General features: G+C 45.0%; 1 protein-coding gene across 1 annotated transcript in view; it reads left to right on the top strand.

The window, feature by feature from the left end:
- Positions 1-8,344: 8,344 nt before the first annotated feature.
- The window catches only part of Nedd9 (neural precursor cell expressed, developmentally down-regulated 9), a 48,722-nt gene continuing 32,197 nt past the window's right edge, over positions 8,345-24,869 (top strand). The window contains exon 1 of the mRNA XM_055595259.1: positions 8,345-8,463. Within this exon, the coding sequence (XP_055451234.1) occupies positions 8,452-8,463 (12 nt within the window). The 5' untranslated portion in view covers positions 8,345-8,451. The remainder of the gene's footprint in view (positions 8,464-24,869) is intronic.

Below are 24,869 nucleotides of genomic sequence, written 5' to 3'. Positions count from 1 at the left end.
CCTCCCTCCAGCTTTCCATATAAAGAAGGAAGCTACCCCCTATTTCTCAGCTTCTGGGCAGGAAGGAATGTGCTATCCGTAACTCCACTAGGCAAGTGGTGGGTGCCTCTGCCACCGATTAAGCCTTGGGCCCACGCCGGACTGGCATCTTTCTAGCAGACAAAAATGAAAAGTTGCTGGTAGCTGGAGCACTTTGGTTTGTTTGTTTGTTTGTTTGTTTTGTTTTGTTTTTAATGAATCAAAACTCTTCAAATGTCAGGCTGGAACTGGGCACACAGCATGCTGTGCCTCCCCCTCACATTCTTCCCCTCCTGCCTCCTCTGCCAGGGCCCCGAGTGGCTGGGCTTCCTTCTCCTGGCTCAGCAGCAGCAGCAGCTGGAAATGAACTGGACTGGACAGACAGGCCTGAAGGCCAGTGGGTCTGTTACTGTTTGCTGTTGATGTGAAGACATGGGTGGACTTTCTCTGATGATTGGGACAGCTGGGTTTCTTTAGGGCTGCTGGATCTAACTGACTCCAGCAAAGTGGTCATTTGGGATCTCTCTCTCTCTGTGTCTCACACACACACACACACACACACACACACACACACACACACACACATCATTGTCCTACCCCCACCACTAGCACCTGGAGTTACTCTAGATGCTGGATGCTGAAAGTGACTGTCAACAGCCACTGTGTCCTGGAAATGGCAAAGCTCTTGAGTACATCAAAAACAGTATTCAGCCCCACACCAGAGCCAGGGCCCAGGGTGCATAGTTTGTTTAGGTTACTTCACCAACACGGGCATTAGGCAGGTGAAACAGGATGATTCCTGGGGTTCTCTGGCCAGCCAGCCTAGTCTAAAACATAGAGACCCATGTCCTGTTAAGAAAATCTCTCAGGTAATAAGGTGGACGGGGGCTGGAGAGATAGCTCATCAGTTATGATATGTGTTGCTCTTTAAGAGAATAGTGCCCGGTACCATTTTGGATGGCTCAGAACTGCCTGTAACTCCAGCAGGTAACTGTGGCAGGTGGGAGGGATCCGGTGCTCACTCTGTGAGCACTCACAAATGTAGCATGTAGCTATACACAGAAATAAAAAATAAGCGTTGAAAAACCAAGGTGAACGGCTCCTGGAGGTGACACACAGGATTGTCCTCTGACCTCTGCATCTATCCACATGCACGAACATGCACAAAGCACCCACACACATGCACAGCTAAATAAATTAAAAATAGAAGGAAGAGTATTTACAGGAAGTACTTTGCAAGCGTGACACCGTATGAAGGATTAGCAAAAATCCTTCATACCCTTCAAAAAAGGGTAGGAAAAAAAATGTCTTCGTCTTTATCATTTAAAAGATGTTCTGCAGAACGTTATGTTGGGCGGTGCCATATAAGAAAACAGTGCCCCATCCAGTCATAAGCTTCCTGTTTACTTGGTATTGGCAGATCACCTTAACCTTTGTAAAAAATCCACAATCTAAAATTTCTACCTGCCCTCAGAAGGGATATCCATGGTGGTTTTATACAACAAGTTGAACAAAGTAACGTTTGCAAGAAGAGAATGCCTTGACTCAGAAAACAGGCATGCATCCTTGCCAGGCAGCCTTTAAGTCCCTTCTGTCTGGTGAACACTATGCCTCGGTCCAGCTGGGTGCATATAAACTATAGAAATGGGAACCTTTGCCTGTTTATGGAAACTGATAGATGTAAATCTTTATTGTGTGCTTCGCTGTTTTTCTTACAGCGTCACCCCCCAGTTTCAAAGAAAAAAAAATGCTAAGTGCTGAGCCGAGCCCCACAGTTGCTTGTCATATTTCACTAGAGTTGAGTGAATTCACTTAGTGTGTAATTTAAGCTGTCAACCCTCCTTAGTTCTTTGGGAAGAGAAAGGGCGGTAATTAAGTATTCCCTAGTTAACAGCATTAAACATCAAAACTTCACAGTTGCACAGGTTTTCAAAGTAAGTCCAGATATTGCCGGCAATCACTCCGCTTCTGATGGTGTGTCCACGTTTATGGACGATTGGCTGAGACTAAGTCATTCAAGTCTACCATGGCATTCTTGGAACAGATGCTAGAAGTGGGAGAAGTGGTGTAATTTTTTTTTTTTTTTGGGAAGACTGTACAGCAGCATGTGGTGAAAGGTTTGCTGAACGTAAGACCTCATGAACTATTCATTCCACTGGGCAGTTCGTTCTACCACGTCATGCAGTAAGAGGTGTCGTTTTCAATTCAGGTAATTCAGAGCCCGACCTGGCACCAGGTAGCTTGACACTGAGTTAGGGAGAAACCAAGTCTAAAGGAACCCAGGGATCATGAACCAACAAGCCTTTTTAATATAGGCTACCCTCATCTGCAGAGACAAATGTTAAAGAAATATCTCCTCTCCAACCCCTTCAGGAAATGTAATTTATTTCTAGTTCACTGTTGCTAGTAGACTGTGTTCATGTTCTAAGCTATAATACATTAAAGGGGTTGGAAGGGGTGCCAAGGAGCTGTTGACTCCAACATGCAGAGAGAAGAAGGTCACGCAGTAATGGTTGTTTCTTAAGGGAAGTAGGATTTGGGAAGCCAAGATCTTGGCCATAGATGAAGGGAGACACAGAAAAAGATGGGAGCCTGGAATGGGAACGTGTAGGCAGCAATGAATTCTCTAGGAAAAGCATCCTGATGGAGAAGGGCTGCAAGCTGAGGCAAGATAAGAGCTAGGTAAGCAGAGGAGGAAAAGGACAATGAATAATGAAACGGACCGCATGTGTGTTTGTGTGTGTGTGTGTGTGTGTGTGTGTGTGTGTACGCGTGCGCACGTGTGTACACTATTTGACAGTGTTACCATCTGCTTCACAAATATGCCTAGTCCCCCACTAAGCTATAGACCTGCCCTTAAAGAAACATCAACAGGGCTCAGATACTGGTGCTGAGAGAAAGCCTGGTGGGCATTGTAGCTCTATGGCCACACCAGCTCCAGAAGGAGAATGCCTGGGTTTCTACTGTAAACCTGTCACTCATCTGCTCTGTAACTGTGTGAACTGTAAAACTTTTCAAAGTTTCCATGTTGTAATATATGAACTAAGACCACTCTGCCTTCTGGATACAGTACACAAGATACATGCTAAGCGAGGTGATGTCTGCAAACATCTACCTCAGAGCCCAGCACCTGAGAGAGCTCTGGTCAAAACCTCGTCCAGCTGAAAGAGAAAACCCTAAGTGGCATGACTTTGGCAGGTTCTATAGACTTGACATAGAATGGAAGAGTGGTTCGAACAATATTTTTTGAGATGGTTGATTATGTACAGGTTTTCACAAGGTGATGTCAAACTAGAAATGGCAACACATGGTCCTCGCGTGCCTCTGTTTAGGACTTAGCCTGCTTTCCCTGGTCTGTTCTTCGTTCAGCCTCTAGGTTGTTTCCCACGCAGAGGGATCTGAACTCAAAGCCAGAAAGATCTTGTACTATTTGAGAGCATAAGTAGCACATTTTCTATGGAGAGCCAGCTAATAGTACTTTATTTGTTGTATCTACTTTACTTTTTACTTTTGTGGGATTTGGTGTCATTTTCACGGGGGTGTGGGGGTCGTCTCAGCTCATCATTACTGAAGCCTAAGCTCCTGGGTGAGCTGGGGTTACAGACATGTGCCGGCATGACTGGCTGTTGCATTATTTTATAGCAAGCATGTTCTTTAGCTTTGCAGTATTTACCAACTCAAGGGCAACCACACAGCCCTACCTTTGCAGCTCAACAAAGAGTATGTAAATGAACAGGGATGGCTGTGTGCCAAAAAAGAAAAAGAAAACAACCTTTGCGTATAGACATAGAAATCTGAAATACACGTAATTTTCACATCTCTCAAAATGTTATTCTTTAGCCTCCTCCCAAGCCACTTAGAAATGTAAATGCTATTCTTAGCTCACACAGACAGAGCTGACAGCAGCTTGGCGCTGGTTCTGAAAAGGTGCATCCTGTGTCTCTTCTAATAAATGTGAACTGGGAGCTGTTCTCAGACATAACTTTTATTTTTTCCTATTCCTTTCCCGGGCACTATGCCGAACTTGGAGGTAAACATGCGTTCTCTGAATTACTCCCTTGTCCATATGGCAATGACTTAAGCACCTACAAGGTATAAAGAGATAGAGAGACCAACCAGTCATCGCCCTGTTTTTCCTGAACCCACCCAAAGCTGGATGAAACGACCCTCAAGACACCACCACCATCCAAACATGGAAAGGCACTTTCAAAGATCTGTGTTCCAAGTACAATGGGGCACAGTCAGGGGAAGAAGGGATTTGTTCTAAAAGGATGAGGTGGGCAGGGTGGGGGCTGTGACCAGCACACACAAAGACGTTAGTGTGTTAAGCTAGGCCTGAGAGCAGACAACTGGCTAGAGCATTCTCTGCAGAGAGACCCCTCTGTGCAAAGCCAGGAAGGTATAAGCCTGTCCTGTGGAGGAGGAAACTGAAATGGGAAGGGGTGAAGTTGCCAGTACAGCCCTCACCACAGTGTCCTGATACTGTTTCCTGAGGCATTAATTAACATATCACTAAGACTGTCAAACACAATCTGACTGTCATCCGCTCTGTCCCTTAGGAAGTAAATAGGTGGTAAATGCTGAAGATGGAGACACAGAAGGATTTCGAGGAAGGAAACAAAAAAGAAATCAGTACAGTGGAGACTCAGGAGGGTGGCTTGACCTATACACATATGACGGCAGCTGGTAGGCCTACCTCCAGAGGTCCCCACCTCTCTGAGTATCAGCTTTGTCTTCTCTAGGAGGCTTGGCCTAGATGGTTTCCCAGGTGGCTCTCTTCCCTCCTTCCAGGCTCTAGTTCCAAGACATTGGCTCCTACAGAATGGCCACTAGGTTCTGCCTGAGCTGTGGACAGTCCCGGCACTGGCTTCATTTCCATCCATGTCCCTACCAATGTCCAACAGCTGCTAATAAAATCTCTCAGATACCACCAGGTGCCATTTCCCTGACTCCTAAAAGCACTAGGGTCTAACCAGACATCATTTTTTTTTTTTTTTTTTTTTTTTTTTTTTTTGCCAAAGAGGCAGCTACCAAAATGAATGCTGCTGAATGCAGGGTGGGGTCTGAGCCCCAGGCTCCTTGTCCATTCTGGGATGGTACCAGCCCACGGGTTTCCTGTATAATTCAAACATAAATTCCAGTTTTAACATTCTTTTCACCTCCACTGTCTCAGGCAATAGATACTGAAAGGGCTGTTTCTTTAATCACTGATAGCATTTGTGTTTCTCCAAAGTGTTTGAAGGGAGCATATCCAGGAAAGCACAATTACCTGTGGTACCTCAGTTATGCTGCAAGCACTGCATAATAGTTTAATGGTGAGAACAGGGAAATAGATCGTTCTCTGCTCAAAATACTCCAATGGCTTCCTATCACACTCAAGGAAAACCCCTAGCCCTCTTCCAGCCGCCTCTTCTCATGGTCTCCCTCTGTCCTGTGTACTTTGCCCCAACCACTGATTATGGTCCCAAACACATGGAGCTCAGGCCTCCTGCAGGCCTATTCACGTGTCACTTCTGTCTGGAATGTTCTCTCCTCAGATCTGGGAGTGGTACCATCCCACGTGTTATTCAGATTTTGTTTAAATATCACCTCCTTCAAGAAGCTTCCCTTTGGCTCTATTGGGGGGAAAAAAAAAAAAGCAAGACACCCACTCATCCTCCACACAGACACTGGTCTGTTTTCCTCTAGAAATTTCCACTACTTAATATGCTCCTCATAGCATTTGCTACTTCGATTCATACTATATTCCCTCAATTACTTCCCTCCATGAGAGACAGGAACTTTGTCTAGAATGCTTCCATCTCTTCCCTCCTAGAAAGGTACCTGGTCCATGATAGACACTGAGATGAGACTTGTTAAATAGAAAACTGCTCCCTATAAAGAGATACACAGAAAGGGGAGAGGCTGGAGAGATGCCGCAGTGCTGAAGAGCACTGCCTGCTCCTCCAGAGGAGCAGGTTTGATTCCTAGCAGCCACGTGGCAGCTCACAACCATCTTTAACCCCTGATCTAGGAGATCCATTGCCCTCTTCTGGCTTCCATGGGCACCAGGCATGCATTTGGTGCACAAACGCACATGCAGGCAAAATACTCACACACATTAAGTAAAATGTAGAAATAAGACACACATAGGGGCTATGTCTGCCTATGTGTGAGTTCCCCCAATACTCATAATCAAGAGCAACCTAACATCAGTGAATGGCTGTCATTAACATAACAGGTAAGTGTTTAATTCACAGCACTAGTGATCTATAATAAAATAAATAAGGGCAAAATAACATATACTAAAACTTACATTGATGTTAAGATAATAGTACGAGGAACAAGCAACCATATTTTGTATCATTGATTCTTATAGAGATTATTTCATTTAATCCTTATTGTAACCCCAGCAGGTGTGTATGATTTTTGTTCTCTATTTTATACCCTAGGAGATTAAAATGGCCAGGTTAAGAAATCTGTAGAGATTCCAAAACGAGAGGATTGCCTGATAGGAATCAAGCCCTCTAGCTGAGAATGCAGTTTCACAAGTACCCAGCGCAGGGCAGGCTTCAGCAAAATTGTTTTGCAATATTCACATGGTGTGGGTTAGCCTTGCTTGCATTCATCAAAGGGCGATTCAGCCTGGCTGCTGAAGAAGCCAAAGGAACGCTCTCTCCATCTCCTAGGGCCCAGAACACCTCCTCCGGAGAGAAGACCTTTGACTTATAGTCTTGCCTGTGCCTCCACAGACACAAGACACACTACGAACGCATCTCACTACTTTGAGTCTGCAGGGCTGCCAGGACAATCCTTCTACCACACTGTGCTTCGTGCCTGATCTGTGTCCAAAAGACCCTGCAGATAGCATTAGTTCAATTCTACTTTGAGGCCCAGGAGCCAAAGCCATGACCTGGAAGGGGTCTGAACAGGGGCATCAACTTCACCAAGGCTGCTGGGGCATCCTGTAAAGGAATCAGAGCTACACCCAGAAACCACTTTTGTGGGGCATTGCTTAAAATTTTTTTTTCGATTGTTTTAATCCATTGGGAATTTAGAGAGGGAGGTTGGAGGCAAAACTGATTCCGGCCCAGCTAAGTCAGGAAAAGTAAGAGCTGAATCCTCCCCCCACCCCCACCCCGGCCCAAGACATGCAGTCTGCCTGGAATGCATCCCAACTAGGGGAAAGTCATTGAACGCTCCAAGTCCTGGGGCCCAAGGAAAAGGAACTTCTGTCTCCTAAGTGACTCTCTTTCTCTATAGAAATCTCGAAATGGAACTGCTATACAAATCATGTTCCGTGCTTTGCCAGAGAGATTCTGCCCCTTTTAAGCAGGCTTATCAAACAGTAGGGTTCTCCCTGGATAATAGGTGTGAATGGGTTAATGGGTCATTTGAGGGAGAGAGGTCAGAAGGAAAAGACCTCGGTGTTCAAAGCTGGATCTGGCCATGCCAAGCAATCAAAGAGCTGAGTGCTGGACGGACAGGCATGATGTATAAGGTGCGTTGTATAGGAGCTGCATGGATTCCCAGCTAACCTTTATCCCCACCGAAGACTGCCAAGGTCGCTTAATGTGTCTGACACTCCTCTCTGAGGTCCCAGTGAGACGGTCCCGGAAAGCCTGGCGCTCCTGAGTTCCTTTTCACTGAAGGAGAAACGTTTTCCAGCTCCTAGCAGGCTGATTTTGAAAAGTACTTTAAACATGGAAAAGAGAGAGAGAGTGAGTGAGAGAGGGAGAGAGGGAGAGAGGGAGGGAGGGAGGGAAAGCAAACAGCCACAGAAAAGGGAAGAGAAAGAGAAAGGACAGAGAGTTATCAGCAGGGGTGGTTAGTAAAAAAAGGCGGGGAGGGGGGGGGTGCTGGAAACAGAAAACCTTTTGTTTCCCCAGCTCGTTTCATGTAGAGCTTGTAAGGTGAATGGCTTTGAAATGAAATGGGTTTATGAACCAGTTGCTAGGTCACAGGAAGCGCGGTCGTCAGACTGCTTTGTGAATTCGGATTCTTTAAGATTTAGCCTAATCTCAGGAGGAACGTATCTCCTTTGTCTGGTTCCCATTTCTCTCCTCTTTAAATCTTTATTTCGCGGGGTGGTGTTTTGGGGGCCGCCTCCCCACTTTCTGTTTTTCTCCTCCGCCTTTTTTTTTTTTTTTTTCTTTTTTGATAAAGTGAAAAGAAATGATCGTATTACACACTCTTGTGTCGGAGCGTCTCAGAAGTTAGAAGTGGGCGGGGCGGAGACGGGGGCGTTACCTCCCTCCCACCAGCCAATGGCGGCGGAGGATGCAAATGAGGTCCGCGGTGTGCGGGTCTCCCTCCAGGCCGTGCGTTCAGAGACGCCGCAGCGCGCGGGGAGGCGAGCTTCTCTCTGGCGTCCATCGCTCCATGGAGGGGCGGACACTGCAGTGCCTCACTGTGTGACCAGCCAGGACCGGGGCTCCCCTGACCGCCGCCGAGATGAAGTATAAGGTAAGGGCGCCTTTCACACAGGCGTCCTGGGTTTCTCGCCCCGACCGGTGCCGGGATCCCTGCGCATCTCTGGCCTCGCCGGGCTGCGTCTGTTCTGGTTTCCAGGGTTCCCCGGGGTTTGCCCGGGAGCAGACAGCTCAGCACCCAGCTCTGGAAGCTGCTGTGGTAGCGGGAGGCGGCGGCGGAAAGTTAGCGTAAGGTGCGGCCGCTGGAGACCCGGGGGTGTCTGACTGGCTCCGCAGCAGGCGCGTCGCTACCCGACCAGAGCCCACCGGGGAGCCTTAGCGGAGGAAAGAGTCAGAACTGCTGAGCTTCTTGGCGGGCTCTAAAAGCACCTTTTCAGAGTTTGCCCTCAGCACCTGATCTGGGAAGCTGTCTGCCCTAGGCACTCTCGGCAGAAGCAAATTAAAAACCCAGACACCATCATAGCGGCGACGATGGAGAATTCCCACCTCCTTAGATAGCTTGGCTTTATGAATAAACGGGTGTTAGTCATTTCTGGATAACACTTTATTGAGGTTTGAATGGGTCTGAAAGAATGAAGGCTCCGGCTGGCTTATTTTCCCTGACGCTTACAGAATGTCGTGCTCATAGTTTGGCAGCATTATTTTCCATTGCATTTTGCACCACGGTTTCTGGGGTTACTCTTGGCAAAATGATTATGACTTGCTCAGCACATCCCGCCTAAGGAGGCAGGCAGTTTCCAAGGGACTTGGCCCAGTAGCAGTTCGTGATGACTTGGCCGTGCTTATTTATTATTCTTTTATTATTATTATTATTATTATTATTATTATTATTATTATTATTATTATTTTAATGGTGAATAGACATTTAAAGGACAGTATTATTACAAAAAATCATTTTGGTAAGGTAGCTTAACAGATCCTGTTAACTGACCTATGGAGCAGCTAATTTCGCTTCCCTCAGAGGTTTGTAGCTTCTGGCCCTTCCTTTTGGACAGAGGGCTGTAAACACTTGCTGTAGCTAACAGCCACTGGTGAATATCAATCTTTTGTTCAGTGCCTGTAAATCTTGTTCAAAAGCTGTGAACCAAAGCCTGGGTGATGGGTCTTGACAAAGTTCCAGCAGTCTGAAGACCCAGGTATCTTTTATCACCCCACTATCAGCTTTCGGTGGTTTTGAATATCAGTGGGTAGGAGCAGACGATAGGATGGATCCAGGATTCAGTCAGAAACACAGCTTTCTACCTGGCAGGAACAGAATCTTTTTAGAAGGGTTTCTCTCCATGGCTAAGTCTCCTTGTTCACAACTGATGGGGCTACATGGTATTTAGCCTAGGATGTTTTTTTTTTTCTCCCTTTCTCCCTGTTGTTGAATCAAGACTGTATTATAGAGGAAAGGGAAAGGATTCCATCTATGATTGGAAACATTAAATGGCTGGTGTGAACTTTGAGTGCTACAGTCTAGAAAGTGATGAAGTCTAAAGTCACTTTGATTCAGTGACCTCATCATGTTTAGCTTTGCTCTTTATGGAAAGAAAGTATCATGGGGACTGATGATGTTCACTGCAGGTGAGAAATTGCAACTGGGAAAAGCCTCCCGCTCAGACGGGTCTGCCCAGGGTTGAGCACCTTGCCAAGCAATAGAAAGAAACAGTTACTAGTATTACTAATTATTATTATCGTATTCTACTTCACCTGCAAAAATGCTGAGCTCCTCAAGGAAACAAATGACACACAGACACCCCGTGTTAACCATAGGAGAAGCGAGCTACTTTCCTCCTGCCATGAAGTCTATTAGCTAATGAAAGATAACTGTCTTTCAGGAGAGAATTAGTCATGTAGGCATGATGACTAGAGAGTTACAAGACTGGCATATTTAACTCTCCCCATAGCTCTCAGGCACACTCATTTTCAGAGCAATTGTGGCATACACAGGCTAAGTGATTCTTCCAATATATCAGCTGAGGATCACAGGATTAGAAATTATCTCGATCTAATACTCATGATTTAAAACACTACAGATAGAAAAAAAAAAAAAACAACTGAACAAGCGATCCTCTGTAAAACACCCCTCTGACTGGTATGTTCTGGCCCCAGAAAGTTCAGAACTATTTCATCCCAAGTGTTCCTTCAGGGTGTCTTCTTTTGTTTCATTTCAACGGTAACTCTACCAAGTGAAATACAAAGTTGGCATTTATTTGTTTAATTTGAGCTACCTAAGATAATTATTAGATTGTAAAACCCTGGAATTATCTCTTAAACACTATGTTGCGCCATAAGCTATAAATTTAGCACAGGCTTAAAAATGGATCGTTGTGAAATTTATAAGTCAGACTTGAAAGGTTTCTTTTTCTTTCTTTTTTCTCTCTCTTGTTAACCAGGTGATCTTGTTTAGCGACTTCGGGAGTTCATAACTAGTGAGCAATCAGTTTCTGCTCATTTTGTCCTCAAAATACACAGCTCCAGGTGGCTGGCAATTATTTATAATGATGAGAACTATGGAATGCACGCTATTGCTTTAGGCAAATCTTTCTGTTTGGCGCACTTCTAGCCTGCTTTTCATTTTTACTTATATTTTTATTGGTCCAACGGAAGACTGTCATAGGTGTTTGATGTTTGGTTTCACTTAGAAGAGTCTGTCTGCATGACAGTAAATTGGGGAGGCTTCCTTTGTTAATTTACATAAAGAAGCCAGGCACGGTGGAGCATGCCTTTAACTGCAGCGCTTCAGAAGGCAGAGGCAGGTGGATTCCTATGAGTTTCAGGCCCGCCAGGACTACATTGTCTCAAAGACAATGACACAACAAAACGGACTATGCAAAATCCCTTTAATGTATAGTGTATGGTCCTTGTGCCTTGGCTTGCTTGTCCAGTAGAAGATCCAAGGGTCTAGAGGGCTGGTGGAGATTGCCCTTTGTCCTGAAGCTGAGGGACTAGTTCCAGTCCCTGTCTTTATCAGAAGCCCTAAGGGCCCGGCCCACATAGTGTGGGCTGGGAATGGGGCCCCGTGCACTTCATGCCCAGCCTGGAAGGTGTTCAGCAAAGGCAACCTGTGAGTGAGTTCTCGTGCCTGAGACACCTTTGTGGTTTTGCCAAATTTCAGAACCCTTACGTGTCTATAGTCAAAGTCTAATCTATTTTCTAGTCAATATTAAGAAAAAAAAAATCACTCTTAAAGTTTTGACTTTAAAAGTGAAGCATGGTTGAATATGGCAATACAAACAAAAACAGTCAAAACAAACAAACAAACAAAAACCCTATAGTCTGGAATTCAGATTCTTGTAGTACAGTTGGATGGGGCCAAATAATTCAAGAAAAAGGGAAACATACCACAAAAAGCTTCTGGGGAGGAAACTTTGAAAATACTTTTTATTCTCCAAAGCTGTCTTAAGGGAGATGCTGCAGTAGGCCTTTGGTTTATGTAATATGGCCATTTATAACATACGCAAATGTCAGTCCCCTCTTTGCGGTAATGCTTTGGCCTTAAAACCTTTCTCTTATTTGTTGTATTCAATTCAAATTTAAGGCCCCTTCCATCCCCACCTGCTTTTACAATGCTGTCTGTTGTCTGTGAATTTAAAAGCACCAGAAGATGTTTTGGAAAATAGCTTCGTTATCCATGGTTTTATATTTACTTAGAAAACCCAGTTCAGAGCTAAAGGACCGACCTGCCCAGAAGAGGCTTTGTCAAGATGCAGGTGTCCTGTTAATAGCAAGTTTAGCACGTTGTCACAGCACAGGCTGGGTCCTTCAGCAGCCCCTCTGGTTGGACCACACACCATCTCTATGCTCAGTCCCTCACAAGTGCCTTCCCATGTCCTCCGCCACCAGTCTCTGACAAGGTAAAACAAAAATAAAATTTATAAAAAAAAGGCTGGACCAAACCCTGCCTTGGCACACCTTTCCGAATGCCTTGGCAGATTCCGTCTGTCCTTTGTGTCTTGGTGGCAGTATCACATCTTAACCTTTTCAGATGAACACTCCTTTGTGTCTCTCATACCAGATGGTTGTGGGACTCACTCCCACCCAACTGCCCACATGGATGACACCCTAGTGCACATCCTTTACCCCTTGCCTTGACTGCTCCTTGGACCTTTGTCTCCTCTAATCCCTGAAACAGACTTTTTTTTTTTTTTTAACCTCTGCCCTCCTCTGTTAGCACTGCCTTACTTATTAACCCTTTCAAACAAACCACTATCTAAATGATACCTGCAGTGGACTCGGTTTTAAGGAAGCCACATTGAATACAAGAGGCCCATCCTTTACTGATATGAAGGGGCAGATCGACAGACAAGTCTTTGTTGAAAGTATAACAGAGGCTCTGTTAGCCTTGAACAGGAGGGGACGTGGCTGTCTATACTCTTATAATAGTAACAGAAACAAGATGGAGTGCGGAGAAAGACATTTCCATTTCTTGTGACTTAAGGCCCCATGATCTTGGGCAGAAGCTCGGGTTTATCTGCAAATTTGAGAGATTATTAACTGCTTTATACTACTCTTCTGAAGTCTAGGCTAATGTATAAAGTTCTTATCCTGGATCCTAGTACACAGAAAGCAGGCAATGAATGCTAGCTGGCCCCAGCTCTCCTTGTAGAATATGCACTCAGTAGCTATTGAAAGGTTAGGGTTGGTTTTATGGCAAGATTCTGTCCAAATACCAGTTACTAAATGAAGCTGGCTGAGTATTAGGAAGTATTCCACAGGTAGGAGGACATGGGGAATGCTCATCCCAGGTAGAAGGACCCAGCAGCGTGCTTATAACACACAGCCTTCACATGCCAATGTCATCTCCATAGGCTAGTTTCTTCACTGTGACTGACAAACCTTGAAATTCCTGAAGTTACAGGACCTTCCTCCCAGTGAGCACTCAGCACCTACATCAATGCTGAAATACAGAAAACACCTATGCCAACAACTTTTTCCAATGGTTCCAGTGTTCCGTGACACATTCAAAAGAGTGTGTTTATTTCAAATCCCACTTTTGCCTGTGTCTGACAGTATCTTTTTCGGCTACTACTTTAGACCATTGTCTTATTGGATGCCTGGAAGAAAATAATATATGAAGGTCATCAGTTCTAAGTGCATAGTAGGCATTTGATAACTGACAGCTGTTTGTGTCATTATATGATATACAATTTTAGATAGATAGATAGATAAGTAGATACATAGATACATAGATACAGAGATGCCCACACAAATCCATGAATAGTGATAGAATAGCATAGTAGTTTGTCACAGTTAAGATGTGATCAAGGAACTGGCCATGGAGAAATCTGCATCCCTAAACAGATATGCATATACATTGATATATTAACATTACGCAGTAAAAGATTTAAGAGTATACAATTGTGTCCTCTTGGGAGGGGAGATGGCTCAGTGGTTAAAAGCACTCTGTTTGCAAGCATGAGGACCTGAGTTCAGATTCCCCAGCACGATAACCTGTCACTGCTCACACCTATAACCCCAGTTCTGTGGGGGGCATGGCTGCAAGGAGGGTTGCTCATGCCTGCTGGCTTTAAAAATCGTCAGCTCCAACTTCAGTGAGAGACCCTCTCTCAGGGAATGAGACAGAATGACAGAACAGGACACCCAGTGTCTGCTTTCAGCCACATGCATTTACACCACATATGCACACATACGTATCACATGTATACCAGACAGGGGTGGGGGAGTTTACCCTAAACAGAAGGCTGGTGAGGAAAGGAAAAGGACATTTATTTAAAAAGGTTCAGTCCATGGCAAGTGAGTTGGGGGTTGTGAGAAGTCCATAATTAACTCTTTCTTATCCTGCTGCAGACCCAGAGATGTCAACTTCATATAAGAGGTACCTATTTTTAGATCATTTTAGGGTTAGAAAGCAGTAGACAAGTTGATCTGGAATGCTAGACCCTAGGACCTCAGAAACATATAGACTTAATTACCAGGCCTCTCTGCCAAAGACAAATGTAACAGTGCCCTTGGGAACAAATACCATCTTTCCAACTTCAAATGCCAGAGCTGCTGGTTTCCTAGGCAATAGCTGATTGCAAAGACCATGGGCATGGAAAGAAGACGAAAATCCCCAAAGCCCTGTTTAGACTTCGTCAACAACACCCCCTCCGTCTTATTTACTTTGAGCGTTCCAGTCATCTCCCTGCGGTAGTTCTTGCTGGCTAATGAGGACTCTGCATGCCAGGGAAGCTGCAGTCTGCTGCCAGGACTCTTCCTGAAGGTTTTTGCACTGTAACGTAGGGGATCTTGTTGGAGACCTTTTCCACCCCTAACTGGGAAGGCTGGATCTTCTGGAGGGTGCTTTTAATAGACAGTGTGATCTGGACAACTTGAGGGAGGGGCATCATGACAATGCAATTGGTACTCCAGAGAGCATGGTTACTGATGGTATGTGACCGCACTTTGTCATGGGTGAGGTGGGACCTTGGGGCAGCTGATCATGATGATTTTAAAATTGTCCGTAGAAGGGCTAGGGAGATGGCTGGGCTAGTAAAGCGCTTGCTATGCAAGCGTGAAGATCTGAGCTTGATCCCTAGCCCCTGTGTAAAAAGCCTATGAATGCTTTGCTGGAGAGACAGACACAAGGGGATCCTTGCGGCTTCGCTGGCCAGGCAAGCTAGATGAATAGGTGAGCTCCAGGTTCAGTGAGACACCCTGCCTCAGAGACTAACGTGGGGGCTGATTGAGGGAGACACCTACTGTTACTCTCTATGCACACACACATGTGTGCAAACACACATGAACACACACACACAAAATTGCCGCTGGAATGTCTTCCTCCTTTGCCTGGGCTTTGGCGTATCCACTGAATTCTATATATGCTTCAAGGCTGAGTGCGGGGGGTAAGTTGGACGGTATTATGTTTCTTAGCAGACCTTGGTGTTGCAAATTTTAATTCCTCCTGCTATTTCTAATATATCAAAGTAATAGCTGTAAGATTTAAAGGGGGAGGGGTGGACGCTCCTTGTGTGAAATGCTGATGTTTGTGCTCACCGGAAATAAGGATGGAACAAAAATGGATGTATAAAAGTGCCATGCCAACCACAAAAATGCTTGATGGCTCCTTTTGGAGATCAGTTTTAATTCTTTATTTATTCTTACGGGGAACAGTGAAGGGACGAGGTTCATTTGCAAAGCTCAGTGGAAAGTTGCAGTAATCAAAACTCATGAGCCACTCAGACGGGGGGGACCATGTCTCCTCCTCCTCTGTGGAGGTGCTGTGTGTTTCAGCAGCGTGACATGCCCTGCATACTTGTCCTTATTTCTTTTTGTTAGGCAGAAGTCCTCTGGTGACTCCTGTATTTTAACGGTAAGCTCATTGGTAGTAGTTGCTGGTTTGTTGTGCCTAATTTGGCTTAGCACCCCGAGGCAATTTGGCTGAAGCTCATCTCAGCTTCTCTGTCCTCATGGCCCTGCTCATTACCCATAAAGACAGGTCTGGGCTTCTCTACCCGCCAAGGACCCCCACCTCCTAGAATTAGCAGTAGTAGCATGCAACACCCTCACGCTACAAAGGGCAGACACACAGATCTGTGCACACTTGGCCTTCTTGAAAGTCATTGACTTGACTGGTGGTCATCTGCTGATCCGATTGGAACACGGCTTAGAGCTTAGCAGGAAAGTGGCCCAGGGGCTAACAAAGACCGTAGAATCCTGAGGCCCCAGCTCGCTGGGACAGAGCGCCAATGCTGGGCTATGATTCTCTGTCCCATTCCATGCCAAGCTCTGTGTGATATGTGAGGGGACACAGGGACAGGAACAACAGAAAGACCAAGAGCTCTTTCTTCCTGGGCCCATTCACTGTGAAGCAGATTCCCAGCGAATATCCCAGAGGCTCATAGGCCCCAGGGTCATATCCTATTCCCTTATTAAAGGTCATCTTGTCAATAGAGAACACTTGTTTTCACAGACTCTTACCTGTACACATTTTTCTCTTGAATCCTTAATTTAATTACAGTAGAGATCCCTTAGCAAGAAATGTATTTTCAGATTATACTTTGTTTTGAGATATATATATATATATATATATATATATATATATATATATATATTCCCCCAAAGCTATATCCATATTTCATAAACCAAAGAATCAGACATATGGTCTGACAGTGGCAAGGATATTTGAAACTGAGGACTGTCTTGGGAAGTTCAGAAACACATGGCCACTGTACAGGCGGTCAACATGAGCTGCCCCAGAGATCAAGCAACTGTCCAAGCTCTATCCCATTTCCCATATGGCAGCATTTTGTGGAAACATATACAAGAGCACTTCCTACAAAGGGGGACAATGGCTGGGTTCTTCATAAAGAGTCATGAGTAGCATCTAGCCGTAAATAATAGGGCACTATTTGTTTATGTCTCCGTGCAGAAATAGGCATCTTTGGAAATGAAAGCGAGCTCCTTTTGAAATGCGGGCTTGTTTGGCACACCTGAGCGGGGGGTTGTGTTTGAATTGTTCTTGCTTCAAACCTGGTCAGGTAGCTCCGTGCCTCATAGCCTGCAGAAGCTCCAGTCGTCCTCCCACCCGTCCTATTAAGATCTTAATTACAGATGCAGCAACTTAGTTCATAGCCGAAGGGAAAGAATTTTCCTTCTCTGAACTGTGCCTCCTTTTGGTGTGGCGGGTATAATCGTGATGAGATCATTCCTGGTTTGTGTTCTTTTCCTGGAGGAGTTTTTCTTGTGTGGGGGGAGGAATGTGGTGAAGACACAGTCCTCTGAGCTCATTGCAGTGCTCCCACCTCATAGAGCATCTTTCTTCTGAAGGATGAAAGAGTGTAAATCGGTAAGCTCTCAAAATACCTCCAAGAAGAACTTCTTTATTCTGCTGACTTTGAAACAGAGGCAGTTGTCATTAATCTCGTCCAAGGATTGAGACTAGACTTCCCTAATGAAGTTTAGCCGTCACTTCTCCACCAGCCAGTGGAGGGCTGGTTCATGCTGGTTCAGCAGCATCATAGGTCTAGATTCCAGCGACACAGACACATATACACACACTGTACCAACCAAGAAATATCGTAAAACGTTGAATGTACCCTGGCTGGACAAGATCTCTTCTACTCTGAGCTACCATTCTTTCTCTTCTGCTTCCTTCTGCTTAAACATAATGGCCGTGGCTTTATATGATGGAAGCCCAGAATTTCACTCCCGGAAGTGTTTGCCATAATTTAATCATGACTGGGGTTGAACTTAACATAACAGACCTTCCCCCAAACTAACTTGCTCCTATAGGATTAGCCCTCCATGGGAACACCAGAAAATACTTAGAAGCATAAGATCTCCTGCAGGCCAAGTGTGAAGCCTCCAAGCCATCTCCATTGACAGCCACTTCTCCCAAGTCTGTATCCCTCTCTGAGTATCTGAGGAGTGTTGGAGTATGCGTCTAGACTTCAGTTTTACAGAAAGCTGCTTGTTCTCAGTCAGTAACAAACTGACATGCTGTAGCTTTGAAAAGCTTTGTGACCACTGCTCAGTGGCATTGCTGATGATATATGAGTGTACACACCTCTTAGCCAAGGGTGTGGATCCAAGCTTTAAAACCCTTTGAAGAGCTCACAGGATAAGTAGATAATAGCAGTAAGGCAACAAACCTGCGGCAAATGACTTTGGAGGAAGGCTTTCCCATTCATGTGGGTATGTGTATGTGTGTGGAGGCTGGGGGCCAATGTCAGGTGTCCTGTTCCTTTAGGCATTGTCAACCTTGCTTTTTTAAGTGAGGGCCTCCCATAGCCTAGAGCTCACCAATTAGGCAGGACTGACTGACCAGCCAGCTCCAAGGATCTACCTGTCTTTATTTCTTCAGTATCAGAATCACAAGTAGGTCCCACCATGCCTAGCCTTTCTTCACATGAGTTCTGGGGCTTGAACTCAGGCTCTGACAAGGAGGGTGGTGGCTGGTGGTATATTTGAATCAACATATTTAAGTATAACCTTGGACTCATATTTTGGTATAGGAAGATAAAGACACGAGGTTGTAAAAACAGGATCTTTTCATACTTTCAAACAATTTATAGGTGTTACGGCTTGTGCATCTTGGATTTTGAGAAGTGATATCATTTTTGGAAATATGCTATAATCAAGTAGGTTGGGATCTCCTGCTCCTGTTTAACTTGATTCTTGTTTCTCTTCCCCTAATACATGAATGTTGGGGGACTTGTCTAGACAGGCAGTCAGCTCTGAGCCAGTGCCAGCATTGTAATGCTGGCTGAAATCCAAAAGGTTGTTTTATTGTTAATAAAACCTATCTTTTAGGTGAGTGGGTGTCAAGACTTCATCATTATATGGCGCCTGTCAGATTTATCTAGGACAGAACCCTAAAAAGAGTTTATGCTTGCCCCATGTTTTTGATCCTTTGCCAATACACTATATTGAAAACCATCAAAACAAGGCAACCTGGGACAAATGTTTCACAGCAATATCACTAAATTCTTAAATGGAGCAGGGGATTCTGGTGTGTATGTGGGGAGCTCTAGCGGGGGAAGATAGCCAGCTATGATCTCTGGCTTTGCTGTTAACTTAATCTATGACCTCCTGGCCTTGAAAACAAAGACGCCTACTATAGTTAGTTCTGGTCAAGCTATGGGCAACTAGTTTGGAAAATGTATAGAGGAACCTATATACTTTCATCTTCTGTAAAATCCTTAGTGTCATATAAGTATAGTTCAAAGGCTATGGTCAAGTGGAAAATTGAACTCTTAAGAATGATTGCTTAGTAGGCAGCTATGATGTGATATCATAGGATAGATATAACAATATTATCAGCCTTATTAAAAAAAAACTAAGTCCCTTTTCTTGAATGTTGTCAGCATTCAAATTCATCTTCCATCATGGATTAAGATATTCTGAAGTCACACACAGACTAGCATATCTACCTATCTATTCATCTGCAAAGCAAAGGCTTCTGTTCTGGTTTTGCATGGGAAACAGGTCTCAGCCTATGACCATCGCCTGATTTTGTGTATTAATTTTTTTTTAATTCTAGTTTTCTTTAGTGTGTATATGTATGAAGACCATGTTCATGGAGGTCAGAGGAGAGCTTTCGGGAGTTGGCTCTCTGCCTCCCCTATGGCTTTGAAGGATGGAACTCAGGTTGTTAGTCTTGCTTGTCAAGTGCTTTTACTCCCCTGAGCTATCTTGCCAGTGCCTCCATCAATCTCATATCATAAGAGAATGTATGATATCCATTCAGATACAGAGAAGAACTGGGGCCAACCTTACAAGAAACATTCCAGTCTCCTTGGTATGTTGTCCAGATTACATGGCACAAACCCAATGAGATTGAAATTTCTTTCTGGGCTCTACATATTGAATGTTAAAAATCTTAGGTATCCTCACCTTCTTCAGGGAGAACCATCACTTTGGCTTATAAATCATCAAAAAGCACTGGGTTACAGACCACTCAGCAAACAGAAATAAGCCAGTATATAGATTCATATGCCTGGGAGCTTTGTGGGGACCCATTCACACAGTGGGAGACACAGGGGATATTAATGTTGGCTTCTGCCTTGTCAAAGAATCCCTGTTGGAACCTAGTATTTAATATTGTATCTACTGAAGCATCTCTCAGTAAAAAAAATTCACAAAACTGAATCTGATTATCACTCTAGATCACAACACTTGGGTCAAATTGAATGGTGTGAAGAGTCACAGAAGGTCTAAGTTATTTGCAGAAGCTTTGGAATTTAATAAAAGCACTTTCCAGGAAACAAAAATCATCAGTGGAAAGGTAGCCCGCTGGCCAAGAGCAGTCTTCAGTGGAGAATGTTGAACAGCTCTCCCCCAACCCCCATGGTCAGAGGCTTGACCAGCATTCCAAGATGTAGGAGCCTGGCACTACCTTTCTGTGGGCTGTTTCCGGTCACCCAGTGGAAGTGAGCAGAATGCAGTGAACAATGATTACTCAAAAAACATCCATATCACAATATATTGTATCTTCTACTTTCCATGCCCAACGATATCACATCTGCCACTTAATAATAGCTAGAGGCTTCAAATTAAAAAAAAAAATGAGTATTCCATATCTTGATTTGCAAGAACAGAAGTGTGAGCCAAGTATCAAACTCTTGATACTTGTAAATATCCATGCTTTCAGACACTATAACTGTTTTCCTTAGGGAAAGCATACCCTCCCAACACACACACACACACACACACACACACACACACACACACACACCCCACATCAAAAATGCTGATGAGAGACAGGAGGGGAAATGTAACCAAATGGTAGGACTAGTCTCTGATCAAAGCTGATTTTGTCAGCAGAAGCAAAAGTACACGAGCCTTTCTTTCTCTTCATCAAGTGTGCCCCAAGGCTGACCTTGGCCATGTTCATCTCTCAGCAGCTTCCTCTAAGCGCGGATTTCCTTGATGATGGCCATTTCCCGTAGCAGGCCTGTTTCTCAGGATCTGGTCTCTGAGGGCCTGTGCGTGCGTGTGCTGGAGTGCATGCATGTGCTGGGGTCCACCAGAGACCTGTGCTAACATTTGGGGGGGTTGGGCACAGGAAAGTCTTGTCATCGAGAATGAGGCAGCCCTGGGGCCTTGGCAGGTTCTCCTGCATAAATAGAGAATGAAGTATAAATAATAAGAGGAAGCCAATCCATTGATGATGCTGTCGGCCACAGCGAGTGACACACCAGCCATTGTGTCTCAGTTCTCTTCAAAGAGCAGCATGAATGATCATGGAAATTCCACGTCACACCTCTCTATATTGGGAGACACAGATAATTCCCCTGGCAGTAGAAGCAATAAGCTTTCTTGACATTTTGATAGGGCTGGGGAAAATAGGGCGGGGGAGGAAAGAGGGTAGAAGCTGTCTTGCAACCATGGCTCTCCCCTACTCCCAGGTTTGTTTTGTTTTCCTGATTTCCTACTCCTGGGCCATAACTCCTGGGCCCTCAAAAGAGCAGAAGCAAACTTTCTGGTAAAGAAAGTATGTGAGTGCCACTCTGTCACCTACCAGACACAGAAGGGGAGGCTTTTTAAAGAGACCATTGTATTCCATGTTGCTGGGTTGGTCAGTTCCTCTTGGCCTTCCTGTTTGCTCAGTAGTTGTGAACACGCTAGACTGGGGAGCAGGGAGGCTCCCCCATCTGCGTCATTTTCCTGTTTTAATAGGGAGGGGCTGGCACTTTTCTGCTGGCTGTCTCCCTTATTCTCAGGCTGTCAGGACTGAGTGAACTAGACACATCATTTATCCTTGTCTTTGGATCTTCTTCCTGCACCTCCATCTGATTTTTTTAAACTAAGTCTCTAGCTAAATCCCCAAGGAAAACAATTCCATTCTCCTCGAAGAGGCCAGAACTTATTTAAAGTTAGTAGAAATTAAGTATGCCCTGGGCTTACGTTCTGGAAGAGGAGTCAGGGAGCATCTCTGAATTTAAGCTCACAGCCTGGAATGGGGTGATGCAAACCTTGTTCTAAAGAAACAGCAAACTGGAGAGATGGCTTAGCAGGTAAAGCCTACCATCCTAGGTTTAGTCCCTGAGATCCACATGGTGGACAGAGAGAACTACTTCCTGAAAATTATCCTCTGGCCTCCACATGCTTGTGCACAAATGTGCCTCACAATGCAGTCGCAGAGAAACAGTACGATGGATAAGTAGGTGGGATTTTGTAAAGACAGTTATTCTGTTTATATGGAAGATGGGTTCCAAGCTGGGAAGAGGTTTAAATGAGTTAAACGTCAGTCCAGGAAAATGAAATAAACAAAAAACCAGTTGTTGCTAAGATCCACACCTGGGGTGGCAGAGTGGCAGGATATGGAGTCTGACAGTTCAGGTCAGGTGGTGAAGAGCGAGCCAACCTCAGGTTCCCGACTTGGGCAGGTAACTGCACACTGTGTTGAGCAAGAGAGCTAAAACAACAGGAAGAGGGTTCTCTCATTTGTTGGGCTTGAGATCAAGAGCCCCGCTCAGACAGAGAGGTGGCTGAAAACTAGAGTGCAGAAGTATCTGTTCTGCACTGTAGGTCTGGGTAGCACCTGAATACATGACATCACTTGGGTGACATTTCACTTAGAGAACAATGGGGCTAAAGGAGAAGGCAAGTGCATAAGAGAGGTCCCTGGCAGCATGGCTATTTAAGAGATGGGGGTGGCGGGACGGTCAGTTGATGGAGAAAGAGAATAAGTGGTCTAGAGAAGAAGAAGAACCAGAAAGCATGGAGGCCAAATGAAGTGAATTTCTGGAGAATGTGAGGTGGGAATGACAAACAAGGTTTCTTTGGATAGGATTTATAAACACTGATTCAAATAATGACTCAATTGCCACTAGAGTCACTGTTACTGTAGTTCTTATGATGTAAATCTGAGCCCTGGCAGCCTTAACAAGCTAGTCTTGGCTACCTGTCTTCCCTCCACCAATTAAAGACCTAAGTAACAGCTAAATTCTCAAGAAAAACAATTCCACTCTCAAGGGAGAGAACCAGGGATACAGAGGTCAGACGCCCCTTCAATTGAGTAGAGATTGGGTGTGGGTTTTATTTCAGACATTGGGCTTACGTTCTGGAAATAAAACAGGAGTCAGGCAGAACAGTGAAGAGTAGATAAAGGAGAAAGGAGATTTATTCAACATGGCCACATTGGAGAAAAGAACAAATAAGAGGGTCCAGTGAGTGTCCAGCTCATCTTCAAGAGCACTGGCATGGGATTTACACTCCTACAGAGGGCAAGAGGTATACAGAACTAGCTACCCTTGGTCAAATTGTGGTCCTGCTCCATCATGGTCTACCTCCAGGGGCTCCTGCAAGATGGTTTGACACCCTGGCAGAACTCTGTGAAATCTCTATTGGGGGGGGGAGACAAGTTCCTTTTCTGACTGGTAGGTATTAGCCTTTCCCTTTCCCCAGCATGAGATTCCTGGGGAAATTCCAGCTTCTTAGGGTCCGCTATCTCAATAGTCTGGTAGCCAAAAGGAAGGGCACAGTGTGGCCCTAGAATATCTTTCCTCCTCCCGGGAGCCTGGAAACATGAGCCCTGGCTTCTTACCCAAGTCCTAAGGTCTTCTCTCCAGGTGACTTTGAAAATCATTAACTTTTCAAACCTCCTTTTTCTTAGTTGTCAAGTGGAAGAGTTGGACTCTTAACTCCTTGAAGATCTTTCTGGCTTTCAAGTTCTGCACCCTGCCCCAACAGCACTCTTACAGCTTTTATAACTGCCAGTCTGTGGATGCTTGGCATCCAGCTGGGTATAGAATTGCCCAGCTCTCTTATCTCTCCTTGATTTGTTTCTGTGTTGACCTTCCCTCCCCCACAGATAAATATCCAAGGGGCTAGGGGTTGAGAAAGAGTAGATCTTGAATAGACAGGTTCTGGCCTCTCTGGTGTTTTCTTAAGATGTTCAGATAAGAGCTTCTGACTTTGGGGCCTGGGGGAATCACACCTTTTCTATGAAGGAGAGAATCCCCCTCCTGACACACACTTTTGCAGTAGGAATTAACTGTTGCTTGGCCATCTTATGAGTGAGTGTTCTTTGGAGCTGGGGCCCTATGTTCTTGGCTTTTATCTTTTTACTGGACTATTGCCCTCTCACCAAGTAAACACCAGAAGCCCTGCCTCTTACCCAAGACTTTCTAAATGTCCTTTTGTTTTCCATGTGTAATGGGCGTTTTGTCTACATGTGTGTTTGTGCACTGCTTGCATGCCTAGTACCATCAGATGCCAGAAGACGGCACTGTATCCCCTGAAACTGGAGTTTTACAGATGGTTGTGAGCTGCCCTGTGGGAACTGGGAATCAAACCCAGGTGTTCTGGAAGAGGAGTGAGTGCTCTTTGCCACTACACCATTTCACCAGCCCTGGGATTATTTCTTGATTGAAAATCAAGAAGGAGGAGGTCAGTAGGAAGCCGGAAGTCAAGTGCCACCCAGCAAATGAAATTAAAAGCCCATAATGGCTTGCTGAGTGTCCAGCAGTTCGGAAACATTTACTCAAAATTCACTTATTTCATTCCTGCAGAAAACCCACAAGGCTTTGTACCCAGCCACAGCCTTGGTCTTACCCTAGGGATGAGGAGGATAGGGTGTGCAAGGGAAAAGCCCAAGTAACATAGTTGGAACTGCAGACCCCAAAGAGTATGTTTTTTTCCATAAAAACGGGGTGAAGAAAAGGTCACCTACAGAACTTTCTTGTATAATGGAAGGGAGCCCAGCCTGGGCATTGATGGGCAGGCTAAGGTAGCATCCCAGAGAGGGAGTCAAGCCAAGAAACTCAGGTTCTACATCCAGCTCTGATAACCAAGTGGGGCCCTCGGGGAAATGATGAGTTGACCTCATCTTCAAAACGGAGCTACAGGTTCACAAGCTCACGGCTCTCTCCGGAGTTGTGTGGCTATAATGAGCCATTTAGGAGAGTGACTATCTACAACAGCTGTCTTTAGTCAGGGTTGATATCTACCAGGTATGAATGGGTATCAGCCTGGGGTTGGGGGCCAGTGAGAGGTCCTTGCCCGCCA

Source organism: Psammomys obesus, unplaced genomic scaffold (assembly GCF_907164565.1).
Source record: "Psammomys obesus unplaced genomic scaffold, mPsaObe1.curated_primary_1811, whole genome shotgun sequence".
Lineage (NCBI taxonomy): Eukaryota > Metazoa > Chordata > Mammalia > Rodentia > Muridae > Psammomys > Psammomys obesus.
This window is presented reverse-complemented; position numbering and strand designations above follow the sequence as displayed.